The sequence below is a fragment of the Rhyacophila brunnea genome, unplaced genomic scaffold, assembly GCF_057557595.1.
Source record: "Rhyacophila brunnea isolate RB1 unplaced genomic scaffold, BYU_Rbru_1.0 scaffold_14, whole genome shotgun sequence".
Classification (NCBI taxonomy): Eukaryota; Metazoa; Arthropoda; class Insecta; order Trichoptera; family Rhyacophilidae; genus Rhyacophila; species Rhyacophila brunnea.
Genome location: NW_028232796.1, coordinates 5,132,679 through 5,151,721, shown reverse-complemented (window position 1 = coordinate 5,151,721; position 19,043 = coordinate 5,132,679). Strand labels below are relative to the sequence as shown.

The 19,043-nt window shown below is 34.5% G+C and overlaps 2 protein-coding genes across 5 annotated transcripts; one reads left to right on the top strand and one right to left on the bottom strand.

Annotated features, from left to right (window-relative positions):
• The first annotated feature begins 1,311 nt into the window (after positions 1–1,311).
• On the top strand, positions 1,312–11,285 carry Dhod (dihydroorotate dehydrogenase 2). Of its 2 annotated transcripts, XR_015069937.1 has the most exons (7): positions 1,312–1,431; positions 1,716–1,925; positions 2,670–3,061; positions 5,189–5,526; positions 6,014–6,280; positions 6,778–6,903; positions 10,227–11,285. XR_015069937.1 is itself a non-coding variant. In XM_085941831.1 (5 exons), the coding sequence occupies exons 1-5, from the start codon at positions 1,411–1,413 to the stop codon at positions 6,232–6,234; spliced, it is 1,182 nt and encodes a 393-aa protein (XP_085797957.1). In that variant the 5' UTR covers positions 1,312–1,410; the 3' UTR covers positions 6,235–6,514. The 2 variants fall into 2 exon arrangements, 1 of the variants encoding a protein (XP_085797957.1); XM_085941831.1 differs by lacking the exons at positions 6,778–6,903; positions 10,227–11,285 and having other exon boundaries at positions 6,014–6,514.
• Positions 7,289–18,768, bottom strand: LOC147075552 (ATP synthase subunit s, mitochondrial). Of its 3 annotated transcripts, none has more exons than XM_085941834.1 (4): positions 18,431–18,768; positions 9,246–9,623; positions 7,973–8,071; positions 7,289–7,443 (listed from the first exon to the last, which is right to left on the bottom strand). In XM_085941834.1, exons 1-2 carry the CDS (start codon positions 18,720–18,722, stop codon positions 9,334–9,336), a joined length of 582 nt encoding a protein of 193 aa, XP_085797960.1. In that variant the 5' UTR covers positions 18,723–18,768; the 3' UTR covers positions 7,289–7,443; positions 7,973–8,071; positions 9,246–9,333. The 3 variants fall into 3 exon arrangements, with proteins under 3 accessions (XP_085797960.1, XP_085797958.1, XP_085797959.1); XM_085941833.1 differs by having other exon boundaries at positions 7,292–7,443; positions 8,020–8,071; XM_085941832.1 differs by having other exon boundaries at positions 7,291–8,071.
• Between the last annotated feature and the right edge of the window lie 275 nt (positions 18,769–19,043).

Below are 19,043 nucleotides of genomic sequence, written 5' to 3'. Positions count from 1 at the left end.
TGTCTGCACTTCTGTGCGGCTGCTCCGAACATATGGTGGTACCAGCATTTGCCTTGGGTATCTTCTCTGTTGCGACTGGATGAACGTCCACTTGTACGGCTTCGTGAGCGGCTGTTGAATCGCCGGCCGTGGTTCTTTACCCGTGGGTGTGATTTCATCTCGGATGCTTGTCATTTGCTCCTGCAATGACAATGCGAGTATCCGCATCCTGGTCTCAATCAGCGCTTCGATAAGTTCGTTGTTACTGGTTGCGGCGGGGCTGTGGGTGTCGTCGTATCCTCTCGGCATTGTCTTGAATATGTTGAATTTGCGGTTGCGTGGAACGTCGGGTTCACCACTGTAGGGGTCGTCGATGTGAGGGCCAATGGTGTTGTGACGAGGAGAGATGAGAAGTCGTTGTCGTGATTATGAAGGGTGTGAGTTTATTTAAATTGCGTAAGTACAGGTGTACAATTGTTACAATAATGTGAATCACAGCACAGAGCGATGTGCTTCGGTCGAAAACTTATAATTATGTAATAATTAGGCTATTAACTAACTAAGTGAGAACAGATATACTTACAAAGATTATTGTCGCGGTCATTGATCTACAAAGTTAGCTATAACTTGATACCTACATGGAAATGCCTATTAATTCAATTTGTAATATGTAATATCGCCATATAGGTAATAATACTTAAATTGATCACTGCCTACTGCTTATTATGAAAATTTATATTAAAGAAACGCATCTATCTAGAGATTTTACAGCGCTCGAAATGGAAAAGTTCCTTTGCGAACCGGAGCGCTCGACAGTTTTCTTAAGATATTTACATAATTATCAAATTTTATGCGTACTTTATAAAAATAAGTGTATTGGATTTTCTAATATATTATGGCCTATCTAGCTCAGACGGTCAAATTATTTTTTCCACGAGACGGAGCGATAATTTTAGCGATTTCACGAACAGGAACGGCGCTCCGGTCCATTTCGAGCCCTGAGATTTTATCAATTTTATGTAGGGACGCGAGGGGTGGGTTACTAAAAGGTTTTGTACCCACCTATCAAAACTAAGTAGTTTGAAATTTTGTGCAGAGCATTATTTTAAAATCTTGCTTACAATATTATTATTTTAATAAAATTTATCGATAAGGATAAGGTAGGTACTTCAAAGAGATAAGCGCCGTCCAACCTCTTTGGATTTCTACTTGTAGGTACCTACCTATTACCTAATCGACAATTTCACTTCTCAGAGTACGCCTACACAGCAGATTGGTGAACAGCTTAAAAAGTATAAACGTCAAAATAGTTCACAATGTTCACATAACCTCACTTCGGCGATGATCTGTCACATTAAGTTTCTATAATTTAATTATTTAACCAAAAATAAACATTAATCATAAATATTTGAGGGAAATTATAATATTGTCATGGCGAGAAGGTCTTTTGTAGTAAGTGAACATAATATTATGATTCCTTGAAACTTTGTATGTATTCTAATTATTAAAATTTAATAAGGTAGGTATATAAGATACCACAATGATTAACTCATTCGCTGCTGACTATATAATGATTTTTTAATTAGCACCTTTAAAATGCACGTTAATTACATCGATCGGCCGCCCGGTCATTACGCGCATGTGCGTCTTCAGCGTCCAAAGTATTAAGTAAATAATATTGCCTTTAGATATTATACAATATACACATTTTCTTAAATTATATTTTTTTTTTACAGAAAAAGCTATGGTCTATGTGTTATCTTTCGGCCGGCGGTTTCGCAGTCTACAGTGGAGTTTGCATCAACAACAACAATGAAAAGTTCTACAGGAATATACTAATGCCTCTCACCCACTGCTTGAGTCCGGAAGCTGCTCATAATTTGGCGATAATTTTAACCAAGTACGAATTATTCCCAAGAACCAAATATGAAGACTCACCAGTTTTGGTAATTTATGATTACTATTTAAAAAAACAAAAATGATTGAAATCATAAAGAATACTCCAAATATTAGGAAAGGCAACCGTCTATAATAAGGAACCGAATTTGAGTGTAGATAAAAGTATAGGTACTCATTTGTATGAACGCGGAGTAATCCAAGTCACTGAGCATATTGTTGAGTCCTTACATGCATACCACATGTCTTCCTGCCTTCTCTTTGTGTATCATGCATGCCAATTTCTTTCCAACACATGGGAGTAGGATACGATCAGCGTTACTAAGAACATTTTTCTTGCCAGATGTGACGTGAACACCAGCTTATAAAATACAGACTCTAGCTCCCTCTGTATCTGCACTGGCAGCCTCACCTGTTGCTTTGATGTTGTGTAGTTTATTTGGCCTTTAAATTTTTAAAACATCCGTGGCTTGCAGTGGATGTATGAGTATCAACACAACCATCATTTTTACACTAGGTAACTTTTTTAGCGCTTAATACTCTTTCAAACAGCGCTGTGGCACACAGTTTGAATAACACTGTGTTAGCTAATCAAAATGCGCTTATCGTTCCAGTTTGAAAATACAATACGATGGAAAAAGAAACTAATCTTAAAACATGATTACCATAAATTTAATATTGACTCGTGAGCTTATCAGTTTTTTGAAATAGAAAATTCATATACTATTAAACATAATGATTTCTGAATATTATTGTGTTGAATGGAGTGTAGCAGGTCTATGTTTATTTTTTAGTCGACCGAGTTTATCGGTAAAAAGCTGAGTAACCCAATTGGTATCGCTGCAGGCTTTGACAAACAGGGAGAGGCGGTGAACGGTTTAAACAGATTGGGATTTGGCTTTGTAGAAATTGGTTCCGTAACACCCGAACCCCAGCCCGGTAATCCTAAACCGAGGGTTTTCAGGCTGCCCCAAGACAACGCCATTATCAATCGGTACGGATTCAACAGCGATGGCCATGCGAAGGTTCATGAGACTCTCAGTAAAGTAACAAATGTTAATGGAACCGAAATGTTGGGAGTGAATCTTGGTAAAAATAAAACCTCTGATGATCCAGTCGCTGATTACATTTCTGGAATTGAAAAATTTGCCTCGATTGCCGATTACCTTGTTATCAATATTAGCAGGTATGCACTTTTTCATATTACTTAATTTTATTATCGTGCAGGATATTATTTATATATTATGCCGCAAGAAGGAAAGGAAAAGGAAGTTAAACATGGGCTGCCTAACAGACCTCCCATTGACACATCTCAGTGTTACTATTAGGTACAGAGGCATGCTCACTTTTCACTCTCTTTAATCTTGTAGGTCACTTCTGCTCTTGAAACATTTTTGCCTGCTATCACGAGGGATGGTTTCTAATCCAGGCGTCCTAAAGAATTTTAATTTATATGCGCCTGTCAATTATCTACGTGGTCGCAGCCATGACCTATTCTGGGTCAGAACTGTTTCCTCGAGTCAAGCCTATCAGGCACCATTAGTGAGGGATGCAAGACTAGTAAATGCGCTCCCTAAAGATATAGACATTTTTAATGATGTCCTTTGCATTTTGTTTTTGAAACTTTATTTTATTGTATAAAAGTGTTTGTTTTTTTTTTATTAATATTATTATTTTCTTCTTCTCTCCTGTGAGAGTAATATTTGTTATAATATAAATCTCATGTTGTGAATGTCCTGAATTTTGATTTTTTATGTCCACAATGTTTAGTTTTAATAAAAATAAATTATCTAACCCATTGAGACAATTGGCAACGTTGTTACAGGATGCCGGACATGGTGAAAATCAAACAATTTTAATCAAATTTCGACTTTTTTAAAGTTGTAATTACTTAATAATAGATGTAGGTAGCTATAATTTTATGATGTTAGTTATATAGAATCCGATATTTTTTTGTAAGAATTATTTGATTTATATCTATTTTTATTTAAATTTATCAAAATAAAGATCAGTTTGTAAGTATGATGTGTTTGAGACAGTAAAAAAACATTTAATGGCCATCCAGCTTCTAAATATCTTGAAGAGTATTTTATTCAGCTTCAGTTTTAATATACCTTTATTTTATCATTTTCTTCTATCATGTCATTTTGTATACAAAAAACTATGTTTGACATGTTTTCTTGATTCCACTGATACACAAAGTTAACTTAAAATATAAACAAATAATAGAATTTTCAATACCTATAAATATTTAAAAGATTTATTTGAGTTAAACGAATATTAAATGATTTACATCAATTTTAGTAATCGGTGTGCCTTTTTAAGTGATCCTGAAAATTTCACCCTGTCTCCAATGGGTTAATTTTGGGTAAAAATGACTTTCGATTGTGAAGATACTTTGATTGTATACTTTAGCACACATGGGACACTCCGACCCCCGAGTGGGAATCATTAGGTATCCCACAGTATGCACCTGAACAGGCGTGGAGTTTGACATACATATTCAAAATTCATTTAAAATTAAAATTTATTCCAACACATTTAATTAGGTACATGAATGCGAGGTCGAGGTAACCATTGAAATAAATATTTTGTTGCATTTGGATATGAACGGTTCTTTTTATAGAGATTGTCTGCAGTGCCTAAAATGCTAATGCGTTTGATTACTTTAGCCATGTTGGTCACGCAGTATTGTGGCATTCCCTATTTTGGCTCGAATGTTACGTTCGCAGTCGCTTGCTGCTGTCATTTTCCATTCTTATTGTTTACATCATTATTACGTTTTGTTTTTTTTTTGTATGTTATTTTTGTGCGTACACGCATTAAATTTATGATATACCTACAAGACGAAACGTTGAATTCAGTTTATAATAAAATATAAAATTCATTGTACATTTAAAATATTATCATTGTAAACAATGTTTTTAGTGTTTTATTATTCTTTCAAATTATTGAGTGTGAATTTGAATGACAGCTGGTGTCAGGCAAAATAACGAATATTTATGTAGGTTTGGTGCTTCTTCGTTTAATATTATTTCTCATAGCAAATTTTTACTTCTACAAATCATGTTAATTAAATTAAATGTTGTTTTATTTGTGTGAATATGAGTCAGTCATTGAGAAAACGTTATTGATGTGTACATAAAATCCTGTACAATGTATCGCGTGGCTTTATTTTTGCTATTACCTTCTTCACGTCGTGTGCTGTTCTAGGATGGCCATAATACGTATTAAAAGTAAAATGAGAGCATATCAATATTTACTGATGATTCAGCATCCTCATGTAACCGATATCTTTTGAATTTTGTTTTAGCCCAAACACACCAGGATTAAGAAATTTACAACAAAAAGATCATTTAAAAACGTTATTATCGGCCATTGTCTCATATAGAAACTCTTTGAAAGTGGATAGGAAACCATTACTATTGCTGAAATTAGCACCTGACTTATCGTCGAAAGAGAAAACTGAAATAGCAGAGGTCATAAGCAAAAAGGAATGCAAAATTGATGGTTTAATTATCTCGAACACGACTATACAAAGGCCCGATTTGAAAAATACCACATTTTGTAACGAAGTAGGCGGATTAAGTGGAGAACCCTTAAAAAATATGTCGACAGAACTGATAAGAGACATGTTCAAGTTAACAAAAGGTGATGCTTTTTTAATATTTATTTAATACAAACATTTATTTTAATTTTTTGATATTAACGTATAAGGTTTTGGAATGAATCATGTCTGTGGAGCAGTGTTGCCATCTTTTTCTATGCTGATTATAGTACAAACGCGTAAAAATTATAGTATTTCTAAAAAATATAAAGTACAGGAACATTTTTCGTCTTGAATCCTTTAAAATTATAGTATATTTGGAGTGAAATTATAGTATTTTACATTTTTCGCAGAAGTAAAATTATAGTATTGTACTATAGTTATACTACGGTTGGCATCACTGCTGTGGAGTCATTTAAACCTCCAAATACAACTCTTAACAATTGTGAAAAAAGTTTCAACTGACATTTTTTCCATTAAAAGTACATATACATTACCGATTAATTTATTAAAAGGCATTTAAAAAAAGGATGTAGTACGGAAGATAAATTGATTGTAAATTTATGTAAGATTTTGTTTTTCTATTTCTAGGTAAAATCCCCATTATTGGTGTTGGAGGGGTATCAAATGGTAAAGATGCATTCGAAAAAATCTTAGCTGGTGCCAGTCTCATTCAAATTTATTCGGCATTCGTTTACGGGGGCCCTCCCGTAATAACTAAGATTAAAATAGAGCTCTCTGAACATTTGCAAGCTAATGGATTTAAAAATGTCAATGATGCTGTTGGAAAAGAAAAAAATATTCAAAGCTAATAATTGAGCATACTTCAGTGAAACAGCAAATAATTTTCAACAATAGGTGGGACAAAATTTCGGACTTGTTGCCAATCGGAGAGCGATAGTTAAGCTGTGAGCACGTCAATTTGTTTTGTGATGGCGTTGGAGGAATATATTCTTAAATCGTGTAAAGATGACTAAAAAACGTTACGCATTAAAATTTAATCGGAAAAGAAAACATGTCAATGAACGTATTATTATTACTAATATAACAATAAACATAACATTAAATGGACGCATGTTGAATTTTTATGACAAATTATCTTTTGTTATGCACGCGTCGTTTGCACAATCTGCGCGTCGCGTAGTCACAATCTTTTTAGACCATGCCTCAACTGAAGTATAGCCTTAATAAATTAGTTGGCATAAAATTTAATATCCTCAGCTGATCACACATTGAAAGATTATATTTACTGAATCAATTGAATTGATTATGTAATGTATTTTTTTTTATAATATAAGATTAGGATTTGTGTTTATAAATAATTGGTTGAGCTTTTGTGGACTGAAATTTTGAAGGATGCTTGTGGATTCCGGATCTGGGGGAGGGGCGATTCAAACAGGATGTCAGGCACTGACCTTTGATGTTGAAAGGGCTGGTACACGCTGGAACTGGTCCCGGGTCATGCACTCACGCACTAGTAGGTAAATAGTTTTGGAGCGTCACTCTCACTGTTAAACTTGGGTTAATATGAATGATGATGACGTTTGTATAAATGATCAGACACCCTGTGCCGGTACACGGCTTGAATAGATGTTCTGATTTACTGAGCTCGTACGGAGACTTGTATTGAGTTCTTGCTTAAAGATGGCCACACTGTAGCAAGTTGACTCTCTCGTTGTCTACTAATAACTGACTGTCATTAAATCACGGTCTGCTAATGACCCTAATGACCTGGATGACAATAATAATTAGGATGGTAGGTGTGACATATTTTTGCGGGTTTAAGGATGGGATTGGGATCATAATGGGCCCAACCAATAATATATTATTATTATGTTTTTATTACAAAATAAAACAATCTAATATTTTGAAGTTTTTTTATTTGAATCTGCTCAGCGAGGAAAAATATAGGTATTGAATAAAGAATACACATTTTTGTAAATGAGGGAAATTATATCCAAGTATTGAATACAAGAAAATATTAAGAGATGTTTGAATTATTCAGTCCAATATCAGAGAATCTAGAAAACAGACATTTTCATGTATTAATTCAAGGTAACCTTGTTATTGTTATGGTATTCAATCCATTGAGACAGTTTTGATTTTGCAGGATCACTTACAAACGCATACTGATAAACTAAGATCATTACACATAATTTATTATTTAAGAAAATATGTAAAAAATCCATGATTGAAATAAATAATAAAAGAATGATATTCTAAAACTGGTTAACTCTTCAATACAGTTAAAAGATGGAAGGCTATTTAACGCTTTTTACCTGCCCAAATAGCTCATACCTACCGATCTGGTTGAAATTTTCTTAAATTGAAATGATAATCGATTGATTATACTAACCAAATAATGGGCAAACTATATGCTATCATGCAATGATATTATGTATTCACATCTTCGACTAAGCTAATATAGCTTATTAAAAATCGAAATATGATTATGAATGGTCAATTTTCCATTCATCCAAGGCTCCAATGGGCTAACGTACAATAAATATAAACACAAAATTGTCTCTAAATGAAGATTATATTACTTACATGAAAATTTTATTTTCACTCATGACATGATAGATAAAAAGATTTACCTACAATCCATAAAAAGTATGGAGATTCCCGACATGCCTCTATGTATTATCGCTGTAAACAGAAAAAAATATGATTATCTGCCTGTTATTTCATAATCGTCCAACACTATGGCATATGGAAATAAATCGGAAACCTCTAAGTTGTTTTAATTAGAGTTTATAAAATGGTTTGAAAGCACCAATATAATATATATTCTTTTAATAAACCGTCAGATAGAATTTTAGACCACTAGACTACAAGATGTCAAGTTTTTGGTTGAATTTATTTTTAAAATTGGGTTCCATGTCTAAAGTTTGCCAACCACTGAACTAGAAAGTTCTAAGATTACGTAAAATATATCTTGCAGGAACATAATTTTATTAATTCAGACGTCTAATTACAAAAAGCGATATGTCAACAATTCAATATTTTCGGGAAACAACGTTTTTATGTTTCAAGCTTCAATTGTTTGTTTTAACGTGAGATTATTTTTTTCGTTGTATTCTATTTCGAAATTAGAACCAAATGGCAATTTGTGTCAGCGGATAAACTCTTAAATGCAATAAACATAGGCAAAATAAAATTGGACATAGCGCTACTTGTACCTCACTTTTTAATTTATTCCGTATAAGGCACATATTTCCGTGGCACTGTCATGAGTTCACCAGATGCTACAGCATGGGAGACACCATTACCAATATTGATCGTTCCCTTATTAGTTGACTTAAACACGCGCAAAATCAACCAAGCTTTAAATAATATGAAACACGGACTTGGCGCTTTTTGTAATAAATCGAGACTTAAATATTTTTTTTCTTAGGGTTATGTCGCGTTTTGGAATTTATAGATCAATACATATTGTGTAAAATTATACAAAGAATATGTGCGTATTTTTTTCTCGATTTTGACCAAATGTGGACTTATCGCTTTTTGGAATTAGACGCCTCAATTACTTGAGTAAGCTTTGACTTACTTGGATTCCATTGCACAAAATAATAATATAAATTTTAGAAATTGCTTTTACTCCATAGCAAGATTCAATTATTGTCACACCATTATCAAGACTACAAAGATAAATAATTTGTATCTGTTTAAATACTTTACTTATAGAAAGAGTGGCATTCTTATTTAATACAACAAATACTTCAGAAATAATACTTTAATATAATATATTTTTAAAACCATTTTCAAAAGCAGTTCTGAATATTAAATGCGAGTTAAATTTATAAATAATTATTATGCTTACCCATTTTATCTTTTTGAATATAAATTCTATATACATATAATTATTTTCGTATCGTGGTCGTTTTAACGGTGAGTAATATTTAGAAGGTCTATTTCTTTTGTGAATCGGTAGTAGTTGTTACTTCACAATTTTGAAGTTTCTTTTTGATGTCATCTATACAACTGTTCAAATCTTTTACTCCAGAGAGATTATTCAATACAAGACAGCTCAATGTTGCTAGTTTTGGTAAATTTTTAAGTCCGTAATCGGTGACACTGTGACAACTAGATATTTCAAGGTATTTCAATGGAGAATCCGCATTAGACAATTCTAGAATGGCTTTATCTTCAATATAGTTGCACTTATTTAGAATTATTTTTTCAATGTGCTTGCATCCCTCTGAAATAAATAAATTGGCATCAGATTAGAAATTTTAAGGCCCCGATCTATACTGCCTATAGAAATATAAGAATTTAGGGTGTCATTATGTTTCGAATAATTAATTTTAGTATCGAAAATTTAACTTTAATTTCAATTTATTTATTTTTTTAAATATATTGTGGACATTACAAATTATAAGTTTAAGACGTTCACAACATGACATTTAGAAACAAAGATATATAAATATAACAGTATTACATAAAAAAAGAGATATATCAGTAGATGAATTAGATAGGTACAAGGAAGTACACCGGATGAGTTAAGCAGACCCTATTTTAAGAATTTATAAAACAACATCCACCTAAACTCATTCTCACGTAGGTGGAATATATCAACACCCGAAGCAATTTCGTTGAACATAGTTATCACTCTCCCAATTGGCATTACCAGTGGCAGGTTGGTTCTGCACCTTGGGAGAATAAACAACTGATGGTCTCTATTTCTAAGATAGTTATCAGGGACACACAGGTCAACACTGCCCAGAATGGCAGAGTTCTCATTTATACCTTGTATAAGTCGAAAAAAATACGTAGCTAAATAAAGATTTCTTCTAAATTGCAGACTGCAGTATGTAAGCATGCCTAAGAGAAAGTCAGTTGGATAAAGCCACGGATAGTATCCATACAACCTCAAGTAAAGGAGTCTCAAGAATTTCTTCTGTACCCTCTCCACCATAAGGCCATACTTCAACTGGTGCGGTGCCCAAACAATAGACCCACTCTCAAGTCTGCTTCGAACTAAAGAATTAAATAAAAGTTTTAATACCGTAACATCTGAAAAGAGCCGGGAAGTACGCATGACGAAGCCCAACATTTTAAGCGCCTTGTTACAAATGGTAACTATATGGCTAATAAATGTCAGTTTACTCTCAAACGTAATGCCAAGATCCCTTACAGATGATATTCGTGACAGAACTCTGCCATGCATCGAGTATTGGAAAAACAACACTTTTGAGGCTCTGGTAAACGACAAAAGATTGCATTTATCAATATTGAATTCTAGTTTGTTACGCCTGCCCCAATCTAATATATCGTCACCGTACTGGCAAAAGTTGGTAGGTGACAAAATTGAGAAAAATGAGTTAAGTGTACAGCGAGATTTTTGGGTATCAAGTCTTCGTCTGGAATAACTCAGTAGGTGCAATTTTTATTCCAGTTTATCAAGAAATAGCAATTTATTTTATTGGTAAGTACTTTAATGCAAATTATACACAAACAATTGTTGGTAAAGTCACTTCCCGTTAAAAACCACTCATAATATGCTTTACTATCAAAAAAATAGACTGGAAGAAGTTGGTAGGTATGCACTTACTAATTTGTGCCTGACAGCAATGTGTCGAATGTCAATCTTACGTTGATGTCAGTTCGCTGTAATCGTCAGTAATTGGGCAGTCAACATTAATAAATCTCTCCGTAAAAATGGATTACTATACAAAACCAAGAAAGGAAGTGGTCATGAAATGCCAGGCAAATTGCCTAAAGAAGTTAATTGTGATACATGTAGATTTCGATCCACAAATATATTTTCTGGAGATGAGATTTGTCGATCATTTTGGAGTTTAGATTATTCAAGACAAAAGGATTACCTTAATAATATTAATGAAAATCCTCCTATTCGATTAAAAAATGCAAATATTAGACCGAATCATAAATTATCCAGATCATATTACTTGAAAAAAAATCTGCTCATCGTGTGTATCAAAAATTCTTTATGAGCACTTTGCACATTAGTGATGGACCTATAATAAATGCGTTCAAGGCAAAAAATTCCTTAGGTCTAAATGGCAAACCTGACCAACGAGGAAAACACACCCCCATAAACAAAACCCCCGAAGAAACGGTCACTAGGATTAAAAATCACATTTAAAAGTTTCCTGTGACTGAATCACATTATTGCCAGAAAATAACATCGAAAAAATATTTGGATGCGTCACTATCTATTGGTAAATTGTATTAGTTATAAATGTTGCTGAATGTAAGGACGAGAAAGTTGATTTTGTTTCATTCATAACGTATAAACGCAACTTTGGTCAAAATTACAACCTCTCGTTTTATAAACCAAAAAAAGATCTCTGCACTCTTTGTCAAAGGTATCAAAATGCAATTGGCACAGTAAGAGCTTCTTTAGAGGTTGAATATCAATGTCATAATCAGAGATAGGTGGAATGTAATGAAGCAAAAGAAATTGATAAAAGGCGATGCTAGACAGATAGGAATTTCATGTCTGCTACATTTGACATGCAAAGCGTTTTGCAAATTCCTTCTGATTCAACTTCCCAAATGTATTATTCAAGGAAAATTAATGTTTATACCTTAATCATCTACAAAGCTGTTTCACCAAACGATGCCTATTGTATCTCTTGGACTAAATTGAATGGAAAAAGAGGAAGTAATGAAGTTGGAAGTGCTTTATTTTACTGGACTAAGGAGCTGCCTTCTGAAATTCATTACTTGAGATTATTCTATGATACATGCGGCGAACAGAACAAAAATCAGAATATTGCAGCACTTCTCCTACATATCGTAACTACCACAGGAAAACCTACGATCGAACAAAAATTCCTAGAATCAGGTCATACACATATGGACGTAGATTCTGTCCACAGCGCAATCGAACATAGAAAAAAACATGTGTCTAGGTATTCCATGATTGATTTGCTGAATATTGTAGTAGATTTTTGGGTCTTCACCGTGTGTCTTTCTTCCTTCTTTCCTCAACGTTTAGGGCTCGTTGCACAGGCCATTGTCAAGAGTGATAATGTAATGAAACGTCGAGGAAAGAAGGAAGAAGGACGGTGGAAACCCAAAAATCTACTACGATAAAAAAAACAACCGTGAAAGCTTCAAAGATTTGCGTGAATATTTTTCGCTCTGCCCATTCCACGAGAAATCGTAAATCTGCTCGCCCTTGTAAGACAAGGCAGTTAGATTTTTCTGAAATTTTGGATGTTGATATTTTATTTTAATTTGATTTAATTTCATCAATCCACTGTTTATTTCTAATTCACATCTTAGAGCCGCATGCAGAATCTAAGAAATCGTTCCTAAGGATAAGTCGCCGAAAAGGATGACTTAACTATAGACAATCCTGAGTATAGAGTTAAGGAATCCTTAACCATAGACTACTTTTGTTATGAACACGCCCCCTTTCGTATTACGCATGAGTGCAGGACCGTAACAAAAATATCGATATTTTGAAGTATCAATACTTTATGAAAGATACATTGATATTTTGCTATTGATAATTTCTTTCGATAACGATGGATATATAATAAAATTATAAATAATCCTTCGCAAACAACCATAATTTGACAACGATATTTACAAACATGTCCCCCGCAAGGCGGGGGGCTAACAGGGCTCTAGCCTGGGGGTCAATCAGATAAGTGAGATAAACACACATCACAAATTTGGTCTAATACTAAAAAAGTCGCCTGCGCACTATTTATTTCAACAATTTTAACAATAGTAGTACGATGCATTTTTTTATTATTGTATGTCGCGATACTTGACAACTCCGCAATTCAAATAGATATAAATTCTAATGGTTTTAAGTTTTGTACTATTCCATTTGAATCGTTTTTTGCGACACGGGTATCGCCTTTCGGCATCTTCGGGTACTATGCACACTCACCAATGGTAAATACAATTGACACACCGGCCCGGGTCGTATAAAAATGACCCATTCACTGCGTCCAACGCAACTGGTGCGTTGCCCATCGGGTGGACATTAAATATAATTAGCATGTTATTTAAATGTGATAATTAAATTATAATTAAATGGTCCGCAGTGAATGGGGACTGCGGACCTTTTAATATAGAGATATATTAAAAAATACACAAAATCACTAAAAATACAGTGAATATCCTTCATTTTACCTCGAACACCGTTTGAATGCTGTATTTCGAAAACGTTGCTTGACACATTTTAAAAAACAGTGACATAAGTTGCAAAAATCTTCATATTACCTAAATACACAAATGTTAGTAGTTTTTTTAAAGAGAACGGTTAACATTTGCTATAAAATAATATATTTTACATCTACCTACCTATTTATTTTTATACCTATAGGATTGTTGTTTTCACTATTTTGACTAAAACACAATAGTGACTTGTAACGTTTTCAAAATACAGCATTCATTTTGAAAACGCTAATATTGAGCGTCACATTGCTTTTAACCCTAAGTAAACTTAAAAATCCTGGCCTGGGGAGTGGGGGCCCGGTTCAGGTTGTGTGGGCCATCCTTTCCTTAAAGGACGACACTTTCTTTCGATACGATACCCATTCCATGTATCGATACTTTTTCAATGGATAGACAGGCCTATTCTCCCCCTCTCTACTTATGTTCGCCTGATACCGCGCAAAAAACAAGAGTGTTACAATGTTAAAAAAATATCTTGCGGTGCCTGTAGAATCACGTATAATGACTTACAACAGAAACATAAGAGTATTATAATTAAATATTAATATGTATTTATAGTTATTGCATTTATAAAGTGCAGTTGTCATAATTTTGTCATCGTTTAACAATTATAAAATAATTTACCTAAACTATAGGAAAGAGAATTTTTCAATATGGTATTATTTTCAATAGAAAAAACGACCGAAGCTTTAAGCGCTTGGCCGTAGTCATGGGGCGTGTACGACGCGGAATAGGCGCGGGGACAGGCACGGGTAGAGTGTCCGTAGTAGCCCGCGCGCGTCCAGTCGGGTTCAGCGTCAAATCAGGGATAGGAAACCATAAACACAGAAAAGTTTTTACTGGAAAATTCCTATTTGAAATGGCAAAACTTTGCAGCAAAATATGGGGCCAATGAAATCAATATGGAAAACACTAATTTAACAGAAGAATTTTATAACTTATACAAGAAACTGCGGGAACAACCAGACAAGTTTTTCGAAAAAGAGTAACATGAGAAAATATTTGATTAAGTATATTCTAATTGGTCTAAGTTTTTTTCTATTCTTTTTGAGTCAATTTTTGCGATCCGACTATCGCCTTTTGGCATCTTCAAACACCACCAATGGTGAATATACACTGTCATCTGATATAGTTAATTCCTGTTTATTTGGTAAATTTATATTTATGAATTTAAATTCAAATTCCATCAAGTACCCTTGGTCGATTTTATAATTTGATTATATATTGGATAATAATATTATCCAATATATAATCAAATTATCATATTATCAAATAATCATATTATGTAAGTAAAAGTTTAAAAAAGACTTTTCGGTTCATATGGTGTGAATGTAGGTGTAGAATGTACGCTTCATAACTTTGCACCCCGGCTCTAGGATGGAAATGATGTACCTACTTAATATATTTTATTTTTATTATGTTTATATTTTTTTATTAAGGAAAACAAACAGTTACATAGACTACAAATATGTATAAAATAGACTAGAAAAAGAAATTGCAACAAGCAAAGTTTCCATATAAATTATAATAATTATAGTTAATCATATTATAATTTAAATACAGAGAAATTAGATAAAGAGATAAATGAGAAAGAATATTGAATAATTATAGACAAAAAAAAACATTTTTTATGTACCTTCCTTTATAAATATAAGTAAGATAAGTATACAATATTATATGTGCGTTAAGAATTATTGAAATTTAAAGATATTATTTTTACATAATATATATTTATTTAGTACTACATATTATATTAATACAAGTGAATATCATTTGATATAATTTTATGCGACGTAATAAGGCAAAGAGGCGTATCAGTGTAGTAAAAAGTGCAAAGTTATAAAGCGTATACCTACTTTACATCACTTCGCACTATCTATGCTTTGTGAAAATAATACCACAAATACACCAGACGCGCGCGGTAAGCTCATGATGGTTTGAGACACCCGCTACTCGCTCGTTTCCCACGTCGGCGCCCGTCCATTCAGTGCGGACACCTCTATGCGCGTAGTATGGGAAGAGCCCGCCGCATGTACGATCTTGCCTGCGTCGAGCTAAACACGCCAAAACAACACACGCGAACACCCGTCCCCGCGCATTATCTACGGACACGTCGAAACATGTTCATACGTTTGAGTTGCCCGCACCGCCCCCGCGCCGCGCCCGTCAAACCACCACGGACGAGCACTAAGACGAGGTGAACCATAGACAACATGATCTTAGCTAAGGACGATGTTTGTGCAAGTATATTAGTCTATGGTTTGTGCATAGTGTTTTGTCCTGAGGAAATCTTAGTTAAGACAAATGTTTCTGCATCAGGCTCTTAGTATCTACTCTTATACTTGCACTCATTCTTTGAGAAGCAAAACTTTGTAAGTGCAACCTTTTAAATAAAAACTAACAAAATGGATATCATTTGTTTATCTATTTATACCAAACCTTATTTGTATCAGATCAGCATAAATCAATTTATATTTTGATATTATAATGACCAACGAAACCGTATATATTGAAGCTAGAGGCTCTATCCTAAAAGATCAAATTTTCATTTGCTGTTTTCTCAGAACTATCAATATGTTACTTACCAACTTCTGCCAGTACGGTGACGGCCTATATCAAGTTGGAGCTGACGACAATCGTCCAAGGTGACAACTTCCAAAAAGAGTTTCAAGTCATCAGCGAACAACAAAAACATAGCATTTTTTATTACCAATGCTATGTCATTTATAAAAATCGTGAACAGCAACGGCCCTAAGTTTGAGCCCTGAGGGACACCAGAAAATGTGTAAAAGGCCTGTGACTGATAAAGGCCGTACGATACGTATTGTTGACGGTTCCTAAAATAACTCCCGAATAGCTTCAAAAATCGATCAGACAATCCAATAAGTTGGAGTTTTTCCATCAGGACATCATGATCGACTTTGTCAAATGCTTTCGAGAAGTCATTGTAAGAACAGTCGACCTGGTGGCCTCTATCCATGGCCGATGACACATAATTGGTAAATACCATCAGGTTAGTTTCTGTCGATCGGCCTGCTCTAAATCCATGCTGTTCATTTATTATAAATGACTCAATTTTTGGAGAAATCATGTTGTGCATGATCATCTCAAGAACTTTTGCTGGTGCAGAGAGAACAGCTACCGGCCTGTAATTTTCCACTGATGACTCTGTACCACTCTTATGGATTGGAGTAACCTTCGACATCTTCCACGTTTCCGGAAAGATACCTGTCTCCATTGTAAGATTATAATATATATGCAAGTGGGCCTTTGACAAAATCAACACACCTCTTTAAAAAAAATGTAGGGACGTTATCAGGTCCCAAAGAGTGAGTATTTTTTAGTTTTTTAATAAATTTTAACACATCACTCTCATCAACTGGAAAAATATCAATGGACTGGGCACCGCATGATGGCTGTCTCGACGCAGAGGCAACATCCAAATAAGGAATACTACTTGCGTAGACAGACCTGAAGTGACCAGCAAATGCTTCTGCCACTCCATGTCCGGTCACCTCTTCGCCTTTCCAACTCATCGGATCGGCATACCCGCCATCCCTTCTTAATGATTTAATGTTCTGCTAGGCCTGTCAGTCTGAAGTGGTGTCAGACGATATTGTGAAGGCCAGACTCCAGAATATGACCCCAAATTTATATTGGCAGTGACGACTTGCAAATCGTAAAACTGACAAATCAGCGAAATGCCAAACTGTCTGAGGTGAATGAAAATCCATCCCGAAGGGAAATCTATGGCGCCGTCTATGCATACTTCACAATTATATTAATATCCAACACAGCCAAGCCGTCTGCAAGACCTAGCGAGACAGACTGGCGACCGCCAGCTGGCTCAGCTAGTGCAGTATAATATTATAGTTTAGAATTGTTCCATGGCCTAGGCAGCGAATTTATTATTGTCGGCCATTTACAATTCTTTACGTAAACAAACTATTAAACGTCGGAGTGACAGTTGGTACTTTAAAAATAAAAACAACGATAAACCAATATATAATTTAGTAATATAAGTTAAAGTGTATAGAAATAAACCAACGCGGTCCTTTTTGTTGAGTGTGTAATTTAACAAGATAATAAATAGCTAGTATAAGAATCTAGTTTATCACAAGTTTTGTTTTGTTACTCCAAAGAAGTATAACTTCTAACATGCGTACATAAGTACACACACTGATTTTTTTTTCATGTGTAAGCATAGAGTTTTTTGTAGGTACTTAATGTTTTCGAAATTTTATTATAAAGCCATTGACCAAATGATTGACAAAAATTGGCAAAGACAGGCATGTTACCACTTTGAGGATCTAACTCCGACTGCGTAATTAGGTATCCATTTGGCAAAGGTGAAAATACTACTGTCATTTTGCTATATTGTGCATTACTGCATGCACTGATGCTGACGCTCATCTGCGGGTTTTCGGTCTGCCTGTCGAGAGCCGCCAAGTTTAAATACGTACAACAGTTGCCGATGATGACAGTCTTTTCAGTGTGCATTCAGGCAACTTAAGAGACAAGTGAAGGTCAATGCTGTATTCTGTGATGACCTAATGTCATGCCAAATGGGGTACATTAAGACGACATTACAAACACTTGGGTTCTTGAACGGACAAGTCAACAATCAGTGATTTACGTAGCATTGAAAAGGCTTGAACATGTGTTCCGGATACCACCAGAGAGGGCTGCCATCTGTATCCTTGAGACAGAGCCCCAGAAATCTCGTCGCCGCCCCTCTGTCACCCCACAACGGTACTACAATATCAGTAGGTGCATGTTGTCTCTACATTCAGTAATTCCTATTGATTGGCAGATGGTTAGATATTAATTTAATGTTCTTACTTAAATGGGGAAATCCATAGTGAGATATAGAAGAATCGGTGCCGTCAATTTCTTGAACGAATTTCCGAACTTTCTCATCGGGTAAAATATTGTAATCGACAGTGGCGATTTTATCATCCTTCCACCGAATCGCACCGCCGTTCCTCAAAACCCATTCGGCACAAGCCCTGTCCGGCCCCACAGTTTCAATTCTGTTTTCGTCCGGCTTATTAAACATCATATTGACCCATTCCCAAAGGCCGCGTTTGTGATACAACTGTACATTCTGAATATTTCTTCTTAAAAGCTGCATATTGAAAAGATTAACAATATTATGTTTTGATATAAGACCATAGACTAATATACTTCAGGACTGACAGCCAGTGCTGCCATACTTTGAAAGTGGAATTATAGTACAGTGCCCTCAAAATTATAGTATTTCGGCAAAAAATATAGTACGCGTTGAGTGACCAATAATTTTCTGCATTTTCAAAAAATTAAACGTGGGGTAATTAACGTCTTGTTTTTTTTAGACAAAATATCCATGAAGGGTAATTAACGTCTCGTTTTTTTAGACAAAATTCAAATGTTAAGTCAGTGGTTTCCAAACTTTATGTTACTACGCCCACTTTAA